A 23,665-nucleotide genomic window follows, 5' to 3' on the forward strand; every position below is an offset into this window, starting at 1 on the left:
AAATTTTATTTACGAATTAACTAACATAGAGGATTTTGTTACTCTTATTTCTTTATTAGAGTTTATCCTGTTTGATAATGCAACCTGGTATTTTATGACATTTATTTTTCCTTTACATTAAAATGAGCAGAATGTTCCTTTAAATGTCACTGTTCCTCCATCTGAATAAACTCAAATTAAGAGAAAGGCACCTGGTGTATATAGTTCTGAGATGCTGCAGTAATTACATAGTATGTATTTATTTTGAACATGCCCAAAGGCAGGGAGTTCTGCTGTTGAACTCAGCTTATTCAAGCATCTGTGACACATATTTAGAGCTCCAAAACCACAGCCAGTGGTAACAGGCTTCCAACTAGTTGTCAGATGATTAACAAGCAGCATTTTGACAATAATGTGTTCCAATTTAATTTGGTATATGCTTTTCACTTGCTGAGTAAAACTAGTAATGCACAATTGTTTATAAAAAGCTGTGTTTAGTATCTGATGTTTAGTTTTTGCATTGGTTATAATCGGGGGGGTTTCAAAATTTTTTTTTTTTTTTTTTTTTTGTAGATGGTTCAAAATTTCCAAGATGAGAGTTGTTTCTTATTCACCGCAATAAAAGGTACAGTGTCTTTTCTGACTGGATTTTGGTTTTGTTTGTTTGTTTTTGCTGTGCTATAGCTGAGCTGTCGACTTCACTGTATCAGCATCCTAACTTGAAACTAATCGTTGTACGTAGTATAAAATCCCTCCACATGGTTGGTAATTGTTAGAGACCTCTCTCTCGAAGCTGTCTCAAACCCTTTGGAGAGACTGCCAGCTTTACAAGAAACACCCACAAGGTGGTTTGGTTTTTTAGCACAGTTTCCATTTGGCTTTCTAGTTTTAAGGCTGAGCATCACAAAACAAAGTTAAAAACATATATACACTAAGGGTTTATATTGGTCTTGTAGAAACTAACTTAATCCTGTGATACTACCTCTTCAAATCAGATGGGTTTAATATTTAGTAGGAAGAGTTCAGAAATAACTGCAAACCAAAGAAATGGTTTAAAGGTTCCTCAAGCATTTCATCCAAGTAGGTTACTGATACTTTGCATGTTTCAAGTTCAGTATTTGATAGTAGTAATGGGCCACTTCTACACAGTAAAAACCAAGTCTATACTTTGATGTTTTGGTAGCCAGGCTACTATAGTTATGTTGCTGTTTATGAAAGACTGACATTTTTTTTTCTTTTTCAGCTGAAAATGGTGAAGGCTTCCATATAATTCTGAAGTGATGCCACACAACTGCTAGACTGATACTCCAACGCAGAATGAAGTCCTGCCTATAAAGATTATGAAGATCATCCAAAACTTTAGGATCTAGCTTCACTGTATAAGATGTTTCATATTGAAAACACAAAATGACCTTTCTAATGAGCTGTTTGATAGGTGAACTTTCTTATCACTGCCATAGCTAAGTGTCCTCATGAGAGGTATAATGCCATGACAGCTTACGTACAGGCATGGAAGGCAATGTGAGCAAAGGTGCTTGCCCTTTACTGAAATAAGGCAAATTATGGCCAGTAGATACAGTTTCTAGAAGTGAAGCACTGCTGCTTTTCTGTGACCTGTATCCAGTTGGAGATGAATGTAAACTTATTTTGGGGCATTTACCTTTCTGTGCCAGTTTGTCTGTTACTTGCTTGTACCTTATGCTGGTTTTATTTTTTTTTTGATGTTAGCAGAGCACATGTTAATCTGTGTGGAGATGAATAGTTAAGCTGATAGTGATCAGGTTGTCGGGTCCTTGAGAGTACAGCTGTCAAAACAGCTTCCCGTGTAAATTGTGTATAAGAGTGTATGTAAGAAGTGTAAATGCCAGAACTGGGCTTTTAAGAAGCCCTAGACAGATGCAATATATGCATGCAGCAAACTGCATTATCAATAGTACCTTATTGGAGGGGTTAATATAAATCCTATGGGGTACCAAGTAATTGTGTTTTGCTTTAACAAACTTAATGGAAGAGAATTGCCTATGCATCTTTTATGTTTAGTTTCCTAGGTTCTCTGCGGAGCACTGCTGCAGTTTAACTCTTTGCTTGTAAAAAGCAAAAAAATTGTAAAAATGGTGGGTTCAAGAATACTTACTAGCAGTGAGAGGTGGATTTTTTTACAACTTAGTGGAATTATGTCGATGAGGGAAGATGACCCACTGGCACCACAGGGCTGGCATAGCTTTCAGCAACATCAAATAAATCGCTTAAGAAACACTAAATATACACTATTTAAGTCTCCTTCCCAGCAGGTAAATGCTGTAGCTGCTGTTATGGACAAGTATCTTACCTTTTCTGTTGACCTTTCTTTGCCCTCCAATCCATACTGTACAGCTGTTACAGTGCCTCTTCCATATGAGAAAATATTTACTTCTTGAGAAACAGGCAATCTGGTTTTTTTCAATATTTCGGGTATTTCTTGCAAAGAGATGGGCACAGCGTTTCCTACATTGATGTTAAGTTTCAACTGGTTAGGTACTTAGAGGGGACTGTTTCAAAAGGTTGTAAGTGACAGTGTCAGAGCTGTCATTTTTGTGCCTTTGAAAAGTTCCACCCTGATCTCTGGCTTAAAAGCTTGGGAATCGTTTGCTTTTTATGCTGCAGTGTTCAATGTAAACAACTACTACAGCATGATTTAAAAAAAAAAAAAAAAAAAAAAAGAAAAAAAAGAAAAAAAAAAAAGGCAACTTTGATTTTCTTGTCCCTCTTTCCTAACTGGCTAAAGTGCTTAGCAGAAAAGCTTCTTAAAGCTGTAGCATTTTGAAACATTAAAGTCATCAAAGCTAGAGTTCCTTTCCTGTTTTTATTTTTTCTGCACTGCAAGTAAAATTTTATGTACTTAAAACATTTCTGCCTATAAGTTGTCCATCTTTGGGTATTGTTTGGTCCTAGTATTTTCTTGAGCTGACACTTGTGTCTTTTCAGCTCACACCATATCCAAATTTAAATGTTTTATAAAAGTGGAAAAATCCCTGATTGGAAAGCGTCCAAGTATCTAATTTTAAAGCATACTGAAAAGTTGTACAGTAGTTTGTCCAGCTCACTTGAAATTGGAATTAAATTATGGCACCAGCAAATTGCTTTTGTTTTTTAATAAGATGTACACATTTCAATTTAAGTATAATAAATGTTTTTCAATAATTTTGTAAATGTGCTTTTCTTTTTGTTTACTTCCCCTCCCCCCCTGCACACACCAGAGAGACTTCTGTCCAGATTAACTGCAAGGCCACCCCTGGCAGGGGTCATAGCTACAGGTAAACAAGGGAAGCAAAGCAGCTCTGTAGTTTATTCTGCAGATCTTGTGCTTCTAATGGAAAACTTAAATTTGAAATAATTGAAACGAAATCATACCTGACATCAGCTGATTGTTTATTTATGTGTCCTCTATCAGAGTAGGTTCCATTTTTGTTGTACATCTTTAATGCAACAGACTTACAAGGTTCGTTACGTTCTTAGAAAAAAATGAGCCAACAAAAGGCAACACAGCTTGACATACTGGTTCTGAAGACTTTCCAGGTACAGTTGAAAATAAAAATCTACTTTAAACTCTCCATTTACAGCAGTATCTTAATGGAACCTCAAATATGATGGTAGCAACACTTCACTACTGTGCAAACCAGCTCTGATTGGCTTCTTTTGTAGCAGTGCAGAAATCCACGTTCTGCACTCTAATCTCTAATTTGTCCTCCAAGATGAGACCTTAATGTACTGTCCCCATCATCTGTGAAGCATAAACACAACACAGCCACTGTTGTCCACAGAAGTCTCTTATGTTTGCACTCTTTCAAAACGTAGATTAAAATTTGGGGGGGGGGGGAATTGTAGTACATTACAATAGCAGCTTCTCCAACTGCTTTTAAAACCAGTATTTCTACTAATTTTCAATAAACACACAGGCCCTGAACTCTTAATACATACATACACACAATCAGTCTTGCACAAAAAAGCTTTCTGAACTGTTGAGTAGTTTATCTCAGAAGTTGCTTAATATAAAAAAAAATTTATTTCTCTAACCCTCTAGCACTGAAAAACTAAAGATGAAAGCATGGCCTTAATACATAGATTTTATTATTATTATCATCATCACCACTCAGAAACTGACAGCTCCTTAAATAACCCGAATGGAAAGAATTTGACTTTCTACATTTTTGAAAACCACAGGTTTCATTTCGTTTGGTTCACCTCCTACCTACAGCTGTATTTATTCCCCCATCTGCTTCCTGTGTCCCCGCAGTGGCTGGGACCAACAGCTGGAACTCAATTCCATGCTCCATCATCATCATCATCATTATCATCATTATCATCCCTGGAACTGCACCTCGTTTCCAGTCCTCACCTGTAGAACTGAAGCATTCACACTACACCCTCCAGAACCGCTCCGCCCCCTTCCCGTACAACCCGAGGAGGTGAAACTGAGGACACAGAGGAGTGGGGGTGTTCCAGGGAGCACCAGGGATGAGTGTGGCAGCCGATGGCAGCAGAGTGCACAAGCTCTACCACAGTGGATTTCTTGCCCTTGTTCAAGGCCGATGGCACTGGGGGTAAAACGTGCTTCGAGTGACAGGCAAGCTTTATGCTAACACAGAGCTTGACTGAACCAAGTTCAAAAACTTGGGAAGTTTTTCCTATTTATACAGTTAGCTTGAGGTACTATCTTACCTTTTGACATTACCTATTATGTCCCGTTGTGTAATTAAATACGAAGCTGAATCATGAAACAGTATAAGCTGTTTTGCTGTAAGAGCTCATGATTGCCTTGCACTGGTTTTGGTCAACATCTGCTAAAGCTGATTTGTCCTTAAACCTGATATTTACTCTGGCGTGTACATGACAGGACAGCAGGTTCTTCAGTTCCTTGGTGGGACAGACCTGAGCCCCGCTTTTACAGTAGAACTTCACACCAAGTGGTGCTTACAAATGCAAATTAACTTCTGAGTTCTGTGATCTTTCACCAAGCAGCTGCTAGGCTGAAATGGCCCCACGTTTTACACGGTACTTCAGTTCTCATGCCAACAGAAGGAAGGAGTTACTACCAGAAACCAAAGCATCACCAACTTAACCCACAGCTGCACATCACGTTAAGATTTTTACCTGGAAAAAAAAACAAAACAACCAACCAAACAAAAAAACCAAAGGCTTCTCTTGTCACAAAACTGGATGACCAAACACCAGCGTTAGGACTGTCAGGAAACCGACTCCTTCCACTGACTTGCAGTCCCCTTCTCTTCTTCAACAACAACACCAAGAACAAACTTTTCTGTGTGGTTCCACTTACTGTCAAAGAATAATACAGCATCTGCAGAGGCGCTGTCCGCTCCCTCCCACCGAGGGAGGGGGAGTTACTGGAGCAAAGTAAGCATGAACTTTCACGTGAGGTAGATGAGCCTGTGGATGAAAAGGCTGCATTATAATAGCAGAGAAATAAGCACACCTTGTAAAAACAAAAGCAGCAGTGCACCCCAGTAACTGCCAGCAAGCAGCTGGATAGCTGAAAGGAAAGCAGCTATACACTTGATACTATCCCAGTTGGCTTCTGACATGCAGCTCTGGTGTCCCATCCTGATAAGGCACATCTGGGCTCTCACCAGCTCAGGGTTCCCACTTTCCTCCCTACAAAACACCCATCCACCCAGAGAGCCCTCAGTCATGAGGCACGTGAGCTGCCTACTGAAGTGAAGACTTTTCCCTGTCTTCTCCCCCACAGTCCCTGCTTCTCTCATCTTAGAAAGCAGCATAGAATAGAATAGGGCATCTGCCCCCAGTCTCTATCAGGGATGAGATTTCAAACTGCAGAAGTGTTAGGACATGGATTTGGGAGAGGAAGCTGCAAGAGAAGTTTACCAGGAAGTCTAAATGCTGACCCCCTGCCCCACCTCAAGGTGGTCAGTCCTTGACCTAAAGGGAGAGGGAAAAGGAGGAAGAAGTTTGTGGCTGGATTCCAGGGCTTAATGACCCTACTACCCTTTAACCCTTTAATCTCCATGCAGGTGTTTTACTATTGGCTCTGTATATTAATATATATTTTAGGAGAGTTATCAAACACCACTACACAATCCTAAAAACATAGGAGCCTGTACTTGAAAAATATGCAGAGAGCAGAAGCACTTACCATTCCAACAGCAAAAGTGTCATGAGTTATAAACAAAGTTAGACAATTATTAATGGTCACCAAAGAATTATGTTCAGTCCCTAGAGGTGGGGACCTAACAGAAAAATAGTCAGGCTCTGTTTTTTCATCCTCCTCCCCTTGGCTGGGACATTCTGCAGGATTCAGACAATCTCAAGCACTATCAATGACTCAAGCAAGGCAGCATACACGTACTCTGATGCGTTTGATTCCAGCTCGTGTGACTTGCTGACAGTCATACAGCTCAATTCTCTCCAAGTTGTGGCAGTTCTCCAGGTGTTCCAGAGTCACATCAGTGATGAGAAGACAGTTATCAAGCTCCAGAACCTGCAGCCTCTCGTGACCACATGTGCTGTTGCTCAGATGGAGAATCCCGTCATCAGTGATCAGTTCACAGTGAGATAAGCTCTAAAACAGAAAGGCAGATAAGGCTGTTAAGTTACTCCATCTTCTAAACCTCAGAAGTCCTCTTCAACCTCCTTCATTCTAGTGTTCCAACAGTTAAAGAGAGCACAAGCACACAGCTGAGATCCAGAAGAATAACAAAAGCAACATCTCCTCCTAACAAAAGGGCTGCACTTGAACTTTCCTGCAAAATAAATTCCCAAAACACACGTTACTGCCAAATTGCTCAGAATTTCCATGTTCATCTACAACCAAGGGGCCCATTCCAATTGCCACACACCTCTGTTACTGAGGGTGCCAGAACCAGAAAGCAACTTTAAAGGATGGTCAAGAATCTTACAGGGGTAGATGAGCATCTACTGTCAGGAATTACTATTTCACAGCTACCATGTTTTCATGAATACCATCAGGACCAAGCCCGTGCAAGCCCACAGAGATGAGTAACTATCAGACTGGCTTGATTTGCCAATTACAAATTTCAGAAAAATGGTGAGCACTAAGCACCCCAGGCTGTATGTACAAGGGGTAATAAACACATTGCCCAGCTGCAGAAGCAGCTCTTTTCTGTGACAATCAGCATAAGAAACTAAAAAATTCTGCTTCTTCACAGCATATTTTCTTACTCCCTTGAATTTCCAGAGCATGGAAAAACTTGCAGCGTCTTGGGCAGTAGCACCACATAAAGCAGCTTCCTGGTTCCTTTAGGGAATTCGTGACTTTTGGAGAAGCAGTGCTGATGACAACAGGAAACAGATTTCCCTCAGAGAAGGCTTAAAAACCACTCTCTGTCACCAGTGAAATGAATGCTCTCAAATCTGCCTCCCTATGAACTCTGCTCCTCTCACTGTGGGCTCTGAGCTAGCTCCTTGCTTTCTGCTCAGCCCTGTGTCCTTTACTTGTACCTGAGCCTAATGATGACTGGTTCTGAAGCAGCATTTCCTTGCTGCTATCAGTATTTTTCAGACACCAATTGATGAAGAAGCACTTGCAGCAATCCAAAAGCCCTTTTTAAACTCTCCACAAGCAAACAGCAGTGTTCAAAAGTGCCTCCTGCCAATCATCTAAATAAAATGTGTAATCTTCTCCTTCTCTCAATACAACATCTCCATCTTTTATTTCAGCCTGATAAGGAAGCCTGAGGACTACCAACCATGTCTGACCCTTATTTTACCCCAGCTGGAGTCACAAGACTTTCTTGCCTTCTACCAGACACAGGAGGTCTTGTCCTGCCCTTCAGAACAACTTGCCTCTCAATTCTTATTCTCCTTTGCTGAAAAGATGAACAAATAACCAGAGAACTGGCCCCATGGGAGACAGGTCTGCAACTCCCCTCAAGTCTGCTGGGACCCACCCCAGCACCTTCCCTTCAACTGGTCCAATTTTACTCATTCACCAAAGCGTGAGCAGCTGGCAGCAACTCCAAACAACACCACGACCAGTGCAAAAGGCAACAGAAATTTAACCCTTGTCCCCAACAACAAGGTTTTGCCATATGGCACGTTTACATTCTGCAACCTATTGGCTCCTTAAGTACTGAAACTTTTCTCCTCTACCTGCTTGCTTCACGTACGTGCTTCTGAGCATTTGATTTGGCTCACAGCCTGGAAACAATCAGCAGCTGCAGGGTTAAAGAACATTTATAGCAGACGTGCTGTTTCAAGGAAGGACAGGAGGTTATGTGAAGCTGTTGGCTACAGCAGCAGTCTGCTGGCTAATTAAGAGTTTTCCGTCCCAGAAGTAAGCAGCTTATAAAATTCAGCTTTCCTGAGACACTGTGCTTGGTGCTGGAAGGACAATACAGGATGTACAGCTGAGTTCACAGGCGTTTGTAAAACAAATCTGCCAAATAATATAAACTTTATATTAAACCACATGATTTTTCTGACTTCATAAGCATGACAGAAAGTGCTAGTGATGGGAATTTTACAACGACACTTGCTCAAAATCTGCAGAACAGAGAAATACGGCCGAATTCTTTTTTGTTCATATGTACTAAAGTCAAATATGGCATGGTATACTGTGACAGGAAGAAACAGGATGATCAACTTCACTGAAAAATTCAGTTTTCATCTTATCTCTGGGAATATCATGTGTATTTCAGTTTACCTCATAATTTGAATGTGCAGTTGTTAACTGCTTTCACCAGAAATTAATTCTTAAATCCAGGGAATAATAAAGCATTTAATTACTCTGATACTGATGAAGATCTAATGGTCCTAATTGGTCTAACAGTGCTTTTGCTTTTTTTTCACTGTGTCCTGAGTCTTCAGACATCAGGAAACAAATTCCAAGATGGTTTCTGCAACTCCAAAGTGTTTGTTTAAATATACCTAAACATATGCTAAAGCACAGCAACACAAGAGTTTACACAACCACCCAACAATACAACAATGTTACATTTTTTCAGGATTAGTTCATATACAGCATCTGGCACCTTCCAGTCTGGTTTTTCTTTCCCTGTAACTCTCAGCCATCACTGTCCCCTCACAATTTTCTAGTATGCACCCTTGCTACACACAGGATATACACATCAACAAACCCCTCAATTTTTCTGGTTCCCTTAGGAAAGGAATGTGATTTTATCAGTGCCACCCTTCCCTCTCAGTGGGCTAAAACAGAGAAGCCAGCAATCAGGAGCAGGTTCAGAAAAATACTTTAAAGATAGGAGGTTTTATGATATATCTGGTGAAGCACTGGCAGAACTGGTATAAAAGGTCTCTGGAAAGTACCAGTTATGGTTGGGATTACAATATCAAAAAACATTTGTTGTAAAAGAACAAAAAGTGCCCCACATGAATGGCTTCACATATCCTGTTTGGCTTAACATTAAGAATTATGGTACAGAAATCAGGTTGGACAATTAATGAGCAAAAATAAAAAACAACAACAAAAAAAGCCTTGAGAACAAGCTCCTTTTTAAAAGCCATCTCTCCTCATGTTGCTGCCTTAGTAACACTGAGTTACTAACCCATCATAAGACAATTTAATTAACGAAGCAGCAAACCTTCCTTTAATCCCATTTTAGAACAGATTATAAAGGTACTTGTTCTTCAGGTACATTTCAAGTAGTATTATAACATCTTCACTGATGGGACAAATGGCTCCAAATACAGGAGCATCTATTGTAAGGGAAGTCTAGTAATTATGTAGTACCTTGACTGAAAGAACATCCAAGTTTATTGTCACCTGTAATGGGTTTTGATTTTCTGAAAGATTTAAGCAACCATTGACTAAAATATTGACTATTTGAAATACACTGAGCAGGCTACTCCAGGCTACTCCACAAAAGGCATCTCAGTCATCTCCAGGTTCAAAAGTCTAGGTCAAAAACCTTTCCATAATTAAGTATGTAAATGTAGTCCTTAGGGAAAACTGCCAGCATGCAAAATAGATTACAGGGTGACTACATTTATCTTCACTGGGTGGTTTTGTTTATCCATTGTTTAACTTAAAACATCACACAAACATTAGTGAACACCTAACTGTATCTATAAAGGTCTGAATAATGTAAGTTCCCTATGAAAAGTTTTAATTTATCAAAGTAATCAAATTTAAATTATGTTAACCATAAAATAGAAGCTGTCTGATTACTATGATTTGCTAACACTTTTTATGAGACAAAGCAAGTAGATATTTTAGGAATAAACTGCTTCTTTCAGAACCCTTATGAAACTTGAATACATTTTGCACAGCATCATACTACATCACAAGCTTTTTCTAGATGCAGAGTAAACTCCTTACACTGAAAGAGTTGTGTATGGGTGTGGTTTTGGAGGTATGCACTAAAATTCACAGAGTTAAAACTTACCAATGCTTGTAGCTTAGGACAGTGTATAGAAAGTTGTATCAATGTGCTGTCAGTTATCTAGAAATAAAAGAAAACAAACAACCATAAGGAACAGAATTTAAGAGAGCCAACCCTCAAACAGGATCTCTCTTTCTCTAGCAGAGAAAGTTTCTGGAAAACACCCAACCACCTCTTCAAATATTCCTACACAAAAATTGTATAGAATTTCCAAATAATTATTTTTATTTACTATCACAAACACAGCATTATTAATAAACAACAAAGCACATTTAACTGAAAGTGCTAATGTTCTTGTTGGCACTGTGTTCTTACACTGGACATTCAGTATTCCTTTTCATATTAAATCTCACCAAAACACATTCTTCCAAGTCCATCTTCTCTAGCTCGTGGCAATTCTAAATGAAAAAAGAACAAAGAGGTAAACAAAAGATGAAATAAAATGACATACAGATATAAAAATCATGCACAGGTCTAGTAATAAGGGAAAGAGGGAAAAAAGAATCCACAAGAAACACACCACCTCGTCCTCAAACCTCTACATTTTCAAGTGTCTCTCGTACCAACTGAAGTTTCTCCTCCTCACCCTGTAAGGTTTGGAACAATATCTAAATGATCATTATTTACCTGCCTCTGCTTCCATTCCTCCTCTTGGGGTGAACTTCAATTCAAATTGAGAGTATTTCCATCCTGTGCACTAAGGCTAACTAACCTGTGTACAGATGAATCCACCCTCTGTGTACATCAACCTTCACCAAGCTAATTGGAAACACACCCCTGTGAAACATCTCTCTTCACCATCCTACTTCAGAAAGAAGCCTTAAAAACAATTTGCTTTGTCAATCATGAATGCTGAAAATATTAAAATTGGACACCCTTTGAGGCTGGGAGAAAGCTGTACTTCACAGTTTATACGTGCAATTTCCCCACTATTCTGAGAGATCCCTAGCAAGCTTTTAGAAGTGCTTTCAGGACCTGGAGATATTTAAAAAGAGACTGGATGTGGCACTCAGTGCCACGGGCTGGGAACTGCAGCGGGAGTGGATCAAGGAGCGGACCTGATGATCTCTGAGGTCCCTTCCAACCCAGTTGATTCTATGATTCTATGACCAATTTCAAGAAAATGATGCAATCTTGTGACCCTGCAGCAGACCACATGGGGCAGAGCTCAGCCCAAATCCCAGCCCCTGTTTCTGACAGGCACAGGAAAAAAATGGTTTAACTTGCAGCTCCTAAAAGCAGGCATGAGGTGACTACCAAGAGCCCAAGGCTGAATAGTCAGAAAACCACTGTTTAACCACTGTGGCTAGAAAAAAAACCCCTTTCATTCACACTATATATTACCAGTGTTAGTGAATCCCATTTACAAAGTATTAATTTGGGGTTCAGATTTTCTAAAATACCAGGCATACAAGTATAACTTGAAGCATTTGTTAGCACCAATATGCTTGTTTCCATATTTACAGCATGAACCAAGGCACAAATCCCTTGAGTCTATAAAGAATAATGTGAGTATTTTTGTACCTTAAAGCCATGTTCAGAATAATCTATTCCATGGTGATTTATTTGGATTAAATATCACAAAGTGTCACTTCATATGTAAAATTTGGCTAGGATACATTACACAATTTTAGAGTTATGTTAAGTATAATAAATTCAATTTAAATGTAAAAAAAAAAAGGGAGGGGGAAAGTGAAAAAATTAATGATAGGACAAAGTAGATCAAGCTGCAGTTCTAAATATAATAAAATCATTTTTTAGCGATTTCCCCTCCTCCACTGGTTCTTCCTACTTTATTTTTCTTCTTCTCATATTCCTTCCCAGCAGGACTGTAACAATTCTCAGCTGCTCAGCCACAATGAAAACAAGGCAAGCTCTAACCTTCTATAATGACTCTTACCCGCGCTAAAAGTGTAAAACCAGCATCTGTAAGATGTGAACATCTTGCAGCTTCCAAAATCCTGGAAAAGTTTTAAATGTTAAAGAAAACATTAACATAGTGAAAAGCAAATGCATTTGAGATACATATTTGTCTTCGGCAACTTGAAACTCTCAATAGCAACACTATATATATATATTTATATGCCTGTTTTCACTGTGATTTTTAATTAAAAAAGCACTAGGCAGACTTTTGACCCAGTGTACCAGAAGATTCTAATACTCACAGAAAACATTAAGTTCAATCCTCACATCTTCTCAACATTTAGTGGGAAAAATTATACATCATTACATGCATTTTAACCTCATTTCAGTAAGACAGCACAATACTCAGGTTTTCTCCTGCATTAGCTAAGGAAAGTTAGGGGAGAGTAAAACCTGAGGTAAGGAAAACACGAAGCCTGCATCTAAAATGTGTTCACTCAACAGGACCTTGAGAAGCCACAAAGCTCAGCAAGTGCTTACCAGAAATTCCCTCAGAGGAATTGCATGAAGCACAGCAACAAGAGTTACAGAAAGCAAGGAGCTTAAAATCTCTGAGACCACAGTAAAACCAATAAACTACACCAACACAACCTTAAAGAAAGTAACAGTGTTTTGGAAAGACAAACCTAACACTCTTTCAAGAGGCACTGGGGAAGCAGTACTGAGGAAAAAAAGATGAATTGTCCCAAACAGCACCACTAATATGCAGAACAGGCCTTCACAATGCTCAAAACATCACTACTGATGTTTTGCTATTTTTCTTTCTTTTGTTTTTTGTAATGAACAATTTTTTTTTTTTACTTTGCAAGTAGAGTAAGTATCAAGATGAGTAAGGGGAAAACCAAAGCTCTGTGTAATGAGCACCACAACCAGCTTACCCACTGACCACAGGAAACAATACTTCTATACTTGGGTGGGTGCAGAGGAGGCAGGGAAAAATGGGCAAAATAATCTCTTGCTGTGGTAATGCTCAGAGACATCTAGGATCCTTCCAATAGTTTTGGAAGTCTTTAGAAAGCTCTCCCTCTTTGAAACCATGCTGAAATGCCATGCTGTGTGCATTAGAAAAACAGAATCCCACCAGAGTACAGGACGTGGGGCTCTGATGGTGACTGTGCTGGTTGTCCTGGTTGGGCCAGGAGAGAGATAATTTTCTATCTTGTAATTTTGCTTTCAGCTAAGTCTCTTCTAAGTAGCTGTACTTGCAGAAATTAACAGCAAGTTTCTCAGCTTGCATTTTAGTTACATGCATTTTAGGACTGGTGAGGCTTCTAGGACTGATAACACTCAATACTTACAGTTACAGCTAAGAAATGCAGAACCAAGGCCACTGCTCAGTTCTGAGGAACATCTTGAGCTCCAGAAAGAAAAAAGGAGTAAAGAGGTCACACCTGCAGCCCTCCTTTAGGGGGAAGTGGACAAGATAAATGACCAAAATTGACCAGAGTATTCTATCCCATACCCATGCGTGTCATACTCAGTATAAATTTGAGGGATCATGAGGGTCAAACCCCTTCCTTTCTCTTTGCCCTTCTTCCCCTGTCCCTGTTTGCTTCAGCATCCTGGGAGGATTCCAGGCCTCAGTATCAAAATCAGCTGGGAAGGTGCTGGTCAGCATGAAAATAAACAAAGTTCTAATTTTTGCTTTGTTTTAATGATTGTACTTAATTACAGAGGGCTCTGTTTTTCCAGACACAGTCGACATTTATTTCCCATCTAATGATTTGTGACATTTAGCATAGAAACTGATAAGGCAAAACAATATCTGAGAGCAGATTTGCCTCACTAATTTTAAAGCAACATTCTCTTTGACAGACCTTACAGCTGCATTCATTGCCCACAGATGTCTTTTGTTTCTGAACACCACAACTCCCTACTCCTGTTGAATTAGCAAGAGGTAGGAGAGACATTGGTGGGGTTAAAGGCAATACAATACTATTTTCTACAGCCCCACTTAGACAAGGACACTAATGGTTCACAAGTGATTTTCTTAGTAAGCCTCATCAAAACACCTACCTGTATTTTAACACTAAAAGTGCAAAGGAAGAAAAACTGAGAAGGTATTAAGCACTGAAGTGAGCAGATACAAAAATAAATTAGGAGACAGCTGTACATCTTGATGTACAACTGCTGAAGGGAGCCAGTCAAGCTTAGGGGTTTGGATTTTTTTTTTTCCACACTCTTTTGTGAGTGGTAACAGCTGCAGAACACAGAAGGCAGCACAATAGGACATCCAGAACCCTGATGTGACACTACAGAAAATACTCAAAAGCTTCCTAAAAGGGCCAGCACGTGTAACAAAAGCAGAAGAGTTTTCTTTCATACTCAACACCAACGTATTCAGAAGGTACAAAAAACCCACAGAATTACACTTCCCTTTGATTTCCTACACAATTTATAGCAAATGCTTTCCATAGATAATCTCAAAAGTTTAGATGTAACGAGCTGTCCTTCCATCGTGAACTCCTCTGCAGTAATCACTGCAAAGACTCAGTTTTTTCCCTGATCCTGTTCCTCATTAGAGGAGAGAAGAACAGCAGACGCCTTCCCCCTCGTGGCACAGACAGGGCCTAACAGTGTACCTACCACAGCTGAAACTATTCCTGCTACAGCTGTACTGCCCTTGGAAAGAACTGCACAACTTAAGAGCACTTCAGACCTCCCTTTATTCCCAGTCTGAGCTGTCAGCTGAGGGAATGAGATACACTGTGGATAAAGACTAGTAATAACTGGTGACCATGAGCCAGCAATGTGCCCGTGGGGCTAAGAAAGCCACTGGCATCCTGGGGCACATTAGAAGGGGGGTGGCTATTAGGTAGAGAGAGGTTCTCCTCCCTCTCTATTCTGTTCTGGTGGGGCCACATCTGGAATACTGTGTCCAGTTCTGGGCCCCTCAGTTCAAGAAGGACAGGGAACTGCTTGGAAGAGTTCAGTGCAGAGCCTCCAAGATGATGAAGGGAGTGGAACATCTCCCTTTATCCTCACAGGCTGAGGGAGCTGGGGCTCTTCAGCTTGGAGAAGAGAATGAGAGGTGACCCCATAAATATTTATAAATACATAAGGGATGAGTGCCAGGAGGATGGAATAAAGCTTTTCTCAGGGGTGACTAACAATAGGACAAGGGGCAATGGTTATAAACTGGAGTCTAGGTGGTTATGTATAAATATTAGGAGGAATTTTTTCACTGTGAGGGTGACAGAGCACTGGCACAGGCTGCCCAGGGAGGCTGTGGAGTCTCCTTCCCTGGACACATTCAAAACCCACTGGGACACATTCCTGCGTGACCTCCTGTAGGTGGCTCTGCTCTGGCAGGGGGTTGGACCCAAAGATCTTTCAAGGTCCCTTCTAACCCCTAACTTACTATCATTCTATGATAACAGCACAGCTTCCTAAGGAACAAAAACGTGTCAGAAGACTCCTAAGCTCCAAACACGGGCACACATAAGCTCTTGTAAGTATGAAAGTTACATGAAAGGGACAAGCATCCTCAATTGCCAAGGAAAGGTTTTCTACAGTAGCAAAGCTCTTTTTCACTCAAGCAGCTAAAGGGAGACTGCCTGACAGTGTATCTCACGCTGGCATTTGAATTTGAATTTCCCTAATTTTTACACTCTACACTTCCCTAGATCTGTGACTGCAGTGTAGCAGGTTGTGACTTCTGCACGTTCCTGACAAAATGCCAGTTCAGTGCCACCAAAAAAATTTACATTAAAATTAGACCTTACAAGAAGTATGACACATCTATAAAACCAGAGAGCTGTTGCATGACTGAGCTTTGTTACTAAAGGTGAAGTTATCCCCACTTCTGAGAATACCACTATAACCTATATGTTAGCAGATTTTACACATGTAAAATTTATAATATTTTTAGCTGATGAGCTCCCACTACTCAAAACATATCCCCTAAATATCAGTCCTAGGTGTTTGCAGAGTTTGCGAACTCTGTATCAGAAATTAAGAATGCTATGATGTACTGTACTGCTGAGCATATTAATAACACTTCCATATTAAAATATGTAAATATAGTACTCAGGTATGATGTAGCTATCTTTTTTGCAACTGCATAAAACCGTATCAGAGCACAAACATCACAGAACACAACACAATGGAGGTTTTTACTTTTTTTTTAAAAATGGGCTTTTTATCTCCTTTTCTTCTGGCTTGTAATTAGTACCTGAGACATTTTGCTAAAAATACAAATTGAACTGCTAGGTTCAACATGATTTGTCATCTTTTAATGCTTGTTTTAATTCTTTTTCTAAGTGGACTACATTCATATGGTTGCTATAGAGAACCAGCCCTCAAATTTCAATTCAGCTGGTATTTCTAATTTAATATTGGTTGCAAAGGTAACAAAACCAACATAAAGCTAAAGCAAACCTGTGGATATCAGCTGATTATCTTCAGAAGTTAATTTCTTAGATCAGGCCATTAATAACATGACATACTCACAACATGCTCATGACATACTCACTTCAGCCTTGGACAGTTTAGACCAAGTGCTGTGAGAGAAGCATCTGTAAGGTTGCTACAGCCTGAAACACAGAGCGACTGAAGTCTATGACATCCTCTACAGATTTTTACAATGCCTTCATCTGAAATTTGCTGCAACACAGAAGAAGGTTGAAGTTACTTCATTATCAATTAATTAGCTAATTAAAAAAAAAAATTAAAAATCAAGTCACCGTACTAAACTATTAGTGTCACACTGTATATAACCTCATGGCAACCTGTGGATTTACAACCAAAACCCACTGTTGTGCAACCAGATTGCCTGGCATCACTAAAGATAACCAACACATGCAGTTCCTGCTTATCTATGTATTTTTCCACAGACCTCAAGTACTGCTCAAAGGCAGTCTGAAGCACAGAGAAGAGTAGTTGTTTTTTGTTACATTCCTTTTTCAATTTGCTTTTGCTCTATAATGTTTACTTTTTTTTTACTTTTTTTTAATATGCATTTAGTTGTCATTGTAAAGCAAAATAACTTGCTCCTTATATGTTTGTAGAGTTGAAGTCTTCTGCTCCAGTGACTGTGTAACATTGTGGAACTATGTAGAAGAGACCTTAAAGCTTGACAGCAGGAGAGGTAACTACTCATTTTGTACTGCAGCAGTAGAACCCAAGGGTAAAAATCTTTCACATCCAGATAATTTTCAAAACAAGAGTTACCAGTAATCCATTCATTACAGAAGATAAATGTAAAAGCCAGGTTTTCCCTACCCTATACAGTTGACTTCAGTTGTAAGCTGTAACTCAAAAAAAGTTTTTTTATTTCTCGAAGTTGTTTTGCAGTAGATACTCTGAAAAAAAGTAACTCTAAATCTGGAATATGAGAAGAGTTCTCTCTGAAACAGGAACTATAAGAAATAGCCCCAATGCAGGTGCACACAAAATAGCAACAGGAAGTTATTTGGTATGTGTGCAAATATTATTTTGTTTACAGGCCTTCTATTCTAGAGAAAGCATTCTTTCCTCCTCCCACTCCTGACTCCAAAACTTTAATTTTTCTGCTGAATGACTAATTCTTCATGGTGAAAGAGGGTATTTTATTTCCTAGCCTAAACTACTCTTCCCATGATAACAAAGACCTCTAGTTTGAATTGAAAATACACACTCCTTCTATAAGCCACTGACCTAGCTACACTAATGTTTCTTCAGCTTATTTCTAAGGCTATTAGGACAAGCATCTTTTATAGATGAAAACAGGATGACAAGTAGCAGAACAAAGGGCAATCACCTTATGCCCCTATACCCAACCCTGCACTTCTTAATATCAGTGAATCTGCAAATTGTTCTGCCAAATGAAACTAATTCCAGACAGAAAACCAGAAGCCTTGTCTTCTTTTTCTGGATCCAGAAGGATCTGCACCATCTACAGGTAAGAAGATATTTTCTGGAAATGTTTTGTATCCTTTGAGATACTCATGACAATCTTGCTGGAAAAGGAACTATTTTGAAGGTAAGAACTATGTAAATTTGATGCTGGAGACAGCCTGGTATTTTACAAGGTCCATAAAATAGAGCCACTAGAATTAAAGTGTGGATCACATAAAGCACAGACACCTGCTGTGTGAAAATCAGTGTTAGCCCTTTGATCATAAAGAGCCTCTCTGCTTTTGGTAACATGCTTCTAAGCCAAAGCAAGCAGAACATACCTCCAGTGAAATAAAGTTTTCAAGCACACATAATTATGTAGGACACACAGACTATCAACTCAAAAAATTCTTTCATTCATGAGGGGTTTTTTATTGGTAATTAATACCTACATGACAACAAACACATGGGCCAAGGAAAAACTATGGCAGTGCCTCTTTTAAGCAGGAGAGATCACAACTGATTATCATCTGACCTCTTCAGAGCTTTCCACAAAAGAAACCAAACAAATGGAAACAAAAAAGCCTAACATCTTCATTATTCAAATTTGCATGACTGAAATACTGAAATTCTGATTTCTTTAAATATTTCCTAAGGCTTATTTACAAAGAGTGTCTGAAACACATTTAAAAACTAAAACTAGATCTTTCCCATTTCTGCAAAGTCACATCAGAAACAAACAAAAAAAAGCAAAAATAAAATACAGCAAGTCCAATTTCTGTGTATTCTCTAAGCAGAATTAAAAGTACTGGAATGATTCCCAGTCATTTTGCTACAAATGAATGTGTTCTTCCATTACTATTGGAAAAGCAAACCCTTCTGCTAACCAAATGGTTCTGAATCATCCCCAGTTATGATGCCATTATATTTTACTCTCAATTATGTAGCCCAGGATATAGCTTCTGCTCAATTAGCAACCTTAATACTATGAATGGATCAATATGTTTAAACCTAGGGATAGGAGAACAAGAACTGCACATCTGTAAAACTTAATGGTTTAGTGCATACACAGTTCATGAGATTTGAATCAACACATTTAAGCCTTGCTCTAGAAGTTGCTACAGCTAAAAGATATTATGAGCAGAAAAAAATCCCCTAGCACTCCAAATCCACATTCAGCTGTAGGAACAGCCAGCTCCTTTACAACCTCTACAGAAACTTCTGTAAACTGCCAAGATGGACTATCTGAACTATTTAAGTGTGAAGCAGGCTCAATTCATTAGCATTCCAAAATGGAATGGATCTTTTGAAGCTTCAAATACTTACTGTACAGGACTGCAAATTCAGGATTACAAGTTCATGACAGTGATTTTGAATGTGTTTCAATGCTTCATCTTCTAACTGTATTAGCAATTAAGTTGGACATAGGAAAAGAAACAGGAAATTAACAGCACAGCAAAGCAGCCCAAGGAACGTACACATCTTGTAATATTGAACAAAAGACTATAACAAAAACAGTATTTTTTAATTCATGGCGATTTCAAAAACCCAAAATAAAAATTTTATTCCTAAAGGATCATCCAAGCAGTTATGTACCTGTGTGCAACCTCTAAGAAATAGAGCTTTTAGTCCACTACACCCTTTCACCAGTGCTTCAATACCATCCTTCGTAATCTGATCACACCAGGAAAGATTCAAATGTTCCAGATTTCTGCAACCCTCACTGGGAGAATTAAAAAAATACATAAAGTTAAATCCAGCCTTCAAATAGTCATAACAGTGGGAAACCCAAATTAAACACACTGTTAGAAATCAATGATAGCCAGTGGACTGTGCCAGGCCTCCACAAAAAATGTCATGAGAAAAGACCACATACAAACATCATATTCTACAGCCAAGAAGTGCTAGATATAGGATAGAGCCAGTGCTGATACACCATGGCATTAAGGTTCAGCACTGACTCATGAAACTGTATTCAATGTTGAACAGCTCTTTAACACTTTAACACAAAACACTGAATCTTCTTACCTTAAGCCTTTCAAAGAGTTGTTTGTGATGGCTACACAAGATGTCAGATCCAGATGTTTCAGCTTGGAACAGAATCTGCTAAGACTGTAACACGTGCTGCAAAACAGCAGACACACTAAAAATACCTTCAGCTACTTCTTTTTCCAAAACTCCCCATCAAACAGAAAACCTCTTTGACTTACCTGTCAGTGATTTTTGTGCACCCGTTTAGATTTAAATGCTCGATGTTTCTACAGTTCTGTGCAAAGGTCCTGAAACACCAACAAAAAGCTAGAGAATTAATATTTATCATCACAAGTTGAAATACAGTCACTAGAGTGCGCTCTCCCCCCTACCTCCTTCTATCTCTGTCAAAAAGCTTCAAGCCACAGAGTGATTAGGAAGTACATCTCAAATACGTTTGTTTCAGTGGTTCCCTTTTCCTTTTGTTATGGGAAGTTTCTATCTTAGGTAACTCCTGAAACCAAGAGTAGTTCCTCTCTCAAATGCTGCTTGAGCCAAGGTGTTTATTTCTATCATGTATAAGCCGGAACTGACTTGCTTCACATGCCTTAATTAAAATCATTAAGGGTATGATCAGAAAGATTGAAATACCATATCAATTAAATACTAAGCTGCTGGGGAGACTTTTCACACGTCTGATTAGTGCAGACTTTGTAGGTCCTACTAAGGAGCTCACTCCCACATCAAATGAAAAGGAAAGCACCTTGCGCAATACAGACGCGGGACCTAAGCCCACCAGATAAAATATGGAAATTAGTTGCAAATTAGTTTTTTATTATTTTATAAAACAAAATGCAAGTATGTGCGCTACTGGGTGTGAGCTCCAGGCATAACTGGAGCTATTATACTGCTAAAAGCCTGTGTGTGATCATACTCATTACCCAGAAGAAATACATAAACTTTCTTTTCACCTCCGTAGAGCAATCTTTACAGCTGCACTGGATTTCAGAACACTGCTTTTAGGCCCGTGGTTCCTTCAACTGCATGGATTTTATTGGCAGGGGTGGAGGAAACACACAAAAACAGTTTTGTCTGGAGGCTTGCCCTGGTTAACAGATCCGACTACACACTCAGCTGGTAACAACTTCCTGGCTCTCTAGTGTGGATTGAAAACAATGGAAAAAAAACCCAAACCAGCAAGCAGTTATACTGGTGAAGAGTTTCCACTTGAACTCTCAAAACAGCTATTCAAAAATTCACGTACTGGCAGGAGATTTACAATCGAGACGCTTTTCAGATCACTTGGAAAGATGCTACACTCTGGAGTGACCTGCAGGAACAGTAAACTTTGCCTCTGAGATTCAAGCATCGGGCACGTCCTGACACAGCTGTCACAAACATTCTGTACTCACACAGCCAATACCTCCTTCAGTAATTGGCTATTTTTAAGCAAAAGTTGATGTAGCAGAAGGATCAATAGAGAAATTAGTATCACCCAGAAAAATAATGGATCTGGAAACACCTCAACACAGAAAGCATGATAAGAAAAGTCACTTTCAGGACAAGTGCCACCTTTAATGCCACCTTTCTCATGCTAATGTTTTGAAAGTTTGAAAGCTCATGTGCTTATCCTTCATTTGTTAATTGCAGTATCACCTGCTCGTATTTCAGGGGTGAACCATCTTCCTTCTTAAAGTGCCTTAGACACCACTATCTGTGCCAGGTAGTTGTTATGGATGCTCACATGAATACTGGTAACATACTGGTAGCTGGTCTCAGCTAAGCCTGCCCTTACTGTAAGTATCTGCTAACTTAATATATCACTATTTTAAAACAAATAATTTCCAGCCCTCCCCTCATCTCACATGCCACTAATACCTGAACCCACTTAGAACTTTTGGTCCTGTTCACAACCCTCACTGCAGTCCCCTAGCCTTAGTGTCCTGAAAAGCACTGCTGGCAGCAAAAACCAAACATGAAACTGGAGATATAGGGGAGAAACCTGATACCTCTACTGTCCTGACCCTTCCTACGCACCCTTCTCAGTGTCTTCCTTACTACCTGCTCCTCATCTTCCTTACTACCTCATCCCAACCAAGAGGCCACCTGAATGCTCTGGGAACTTGGAGGAACACTGCAGAAAGTTAACTCTGGCTGGGGCTATCTACTTTTTGACAGCAGTAAACTGGGAGGTGGTAATAATATGCACTGAGAAGGCAAAACTGCATGATGGAGCAGTTTGGGAGGTGGTGTCCTAGAGGCAAGGAAAGCCTCTAGGCTGAAGCTAGGATGCTAATTTGGGTTACTATTGCCTAACTAGTGGCTGGATGAATTTACTTTAGAGACAAACAACAGTGAATTAGACTTAAAAATTATAGAGAAGAGCTACAGGCCCCAAGACAATAACTTAATGCCTACTGCCTAACAAATACTTTTGTGGGGTTTTTTCCCCACCTATGAATGGACACACCACATCAGAATGAACATCATCCAGTGCAGTCTCCTGTGACAGCAGTAGAATGCAAAACTACAAAAAGCCATACAGGAAGTCTTCCTCCAAACATGCTTTAAGCCCTGAAGTACTTGCAGCTTAGGGATAGAAGTAGGATCTTTGGGTTTAAATACTTAGAGAAACACCCAGAGAGGAACCTGGCTAAACAGTTTGCATGTAGAAAAAGCTTGTATGGATCCAAACTAACTTCTGGGAGCAAACTGAACAATTCAATGTATATACTGTAGAAAGAGCAGACACTGTCTCTTTTAACAGGCTCTCAAAATGCTTGTGTTGCTTGCCTGTTTATGTATTAAGAGTAAAAAACCAGCATCTCAGGCCTTCCCTATTTTGTAGGCACTCAATAGGATCAGTCTTTATTCTTCCTCCCATTAGCAGGGAGTCACCCCTTATCTAGACTAGAAGATAAAACGACTGACTCTCAATGAAATTGATGTTGTAGGATACCAGAGTATAGGTTTGAAGACATATTAACTGCTTGAAAATGGAGAGATATCAACATAATACTATTGAAAGAGAAAGATATTTCTGAAAATTTCTTACTTCATTTCCAGAAAATAGCAGTAGCCATACTGTGATCTCAAATTGACATCTCATCTAGTCATTATTAATTTACTTAGTACTTAAGTATCCCATTGTGATCATTAGTCAATACTGAGAAATCCAAACAAATGTAACAATAATTAGTTTTTGGTCCAGGCATTAGGAAATAATTGATGTCTCAATCTAGGAATTTACTTACTTTAAAGAGGAGTCTCCAACACCAAGACATCCTCTCAGACTAAGTTGTCTCAGGAACCCACCACACCTTTTCGATATATTTTCCACAACACGACCCTTAAACCAAATAAAAGGAAGATTTTGTAGACTTGTATTCTGACATAACATTCTAAACAAATTCAAAATATTAAAGACCAGCCCCAGCTATACCCCACCAGAACGACACCTCTTTGAAAATCTTTTTCTACTTTAAATAAAAAACAGCTCCTGGTGAGAATCTCCCCTTGCTGACACGCTTTTCAATCTAACTAAAATGCTAAAATGTTCCATGAGTTTGGCTAGATATGTAGAGAGCCTGAAGAACTGC

The 23,665-nt window shown here is 39.3% G+C and overlaps 2 protein-coding genes across 5 annotated transcripts in view; one reads left to right on the forward strand and one right to left on the reverse strand.

Moving 5' to 3' along the window:
• Window positions 1–3,159, forward strand: part of UBP1 (upstream binding protein 1) — a 36,171-nt gene extending 33,012 nt beyond the window's left edge. For all 3 annotated transcript variants that reach the window (XM_030444477.1, XM_030444478.1, XM_030444479.1), the window contains 2 exons: window positions 553–604; window positions 1,223–3,159. In XM_030444477.1, the coding sequence (XP_030300337.1) occupies window positions 553–604; window positions 1,223–1,260 (90 nt within the window). In that variant the 3' untranslated portion in view covers window positions 1,261–3,159. The remainder of the gene's footprint in view (window positions 1–552; window positions 605–1,222) is intronic.
• A 211-nt stretch (window positions 3,160–3,370) lies between these two features.
• FBXL2 (F-box and leucine rich repeat protein 2) overlaps window positions 3,371–23,665 on the reverse strand; it is a 51,564-nt gene continuing 31,269 nt past the window's right edge. Inside the window, exons 5-16 of one of the 2 annotated variants that reach the window (XM_030445088.1) lie at window positions 23,321–23,415; window positions 20,306–20,374; window positions 20,124–20,219; window positions 19,692–19,818; window positions 19,422–19,496; window positions 16,753–16,883; window positions 12,256–12,316; window positions 10,709–10,753; window positions 10,359–10,415; window positions 6,341–6,553; window positions 5,294–5,403; window positions 3,371–5,109 (exon numbers count right to left, since the gene is read on the reverse strand). In XM_030445088.1, coding sequence (XP_030300948.1) covers window positions 5,296–5,403; window positions 6,341–6,553; window positions 10,359–10,415; window positions 10,709–10,753; window positions 12,256–12,316; window positions 16,753–16,883; window positions 19,422–19,496; window positions 19,692–19,818; window positions 20,124–20,219; window positions 20,306–20,374; window positions 23,321–23,415 — 1,077 coding nt within the window. In that variant the 3' untranslated portion in view covers window positions 3,371–5,109; window positions 5,294–5,295. Of the gene's footprint in view, window positions 5,404–6,340; window positions 6,554–10,358; window positions 10,416–10,708; window positions 10,754–12,255; window positions 12,317–16,752; window positions 16,884–19,421; window positions 19,497–19,691; window positions 19,819–20,123; window positions 20,220–20,305; window positions 20,375–23,320; window positions 23,416–23,665 lie in introns of both variants that reach the window. The other variant, XM_030445087.1, reaches the window with a different exon arrangement.

Source organism: Calypte anna, chromosome 2 (assembly GCF_003957555.1).
Source record: "Calypte anna isolate BGI_N300 chromosome 2, bCalAnn1_v1.p, whole genome shotgun sequence".
Lineage (NCBI taxonomy): Eukaryota > Metazoa > Chordata > Aves > Apodiformes > Trochilidae > Calypte > Calypte anna.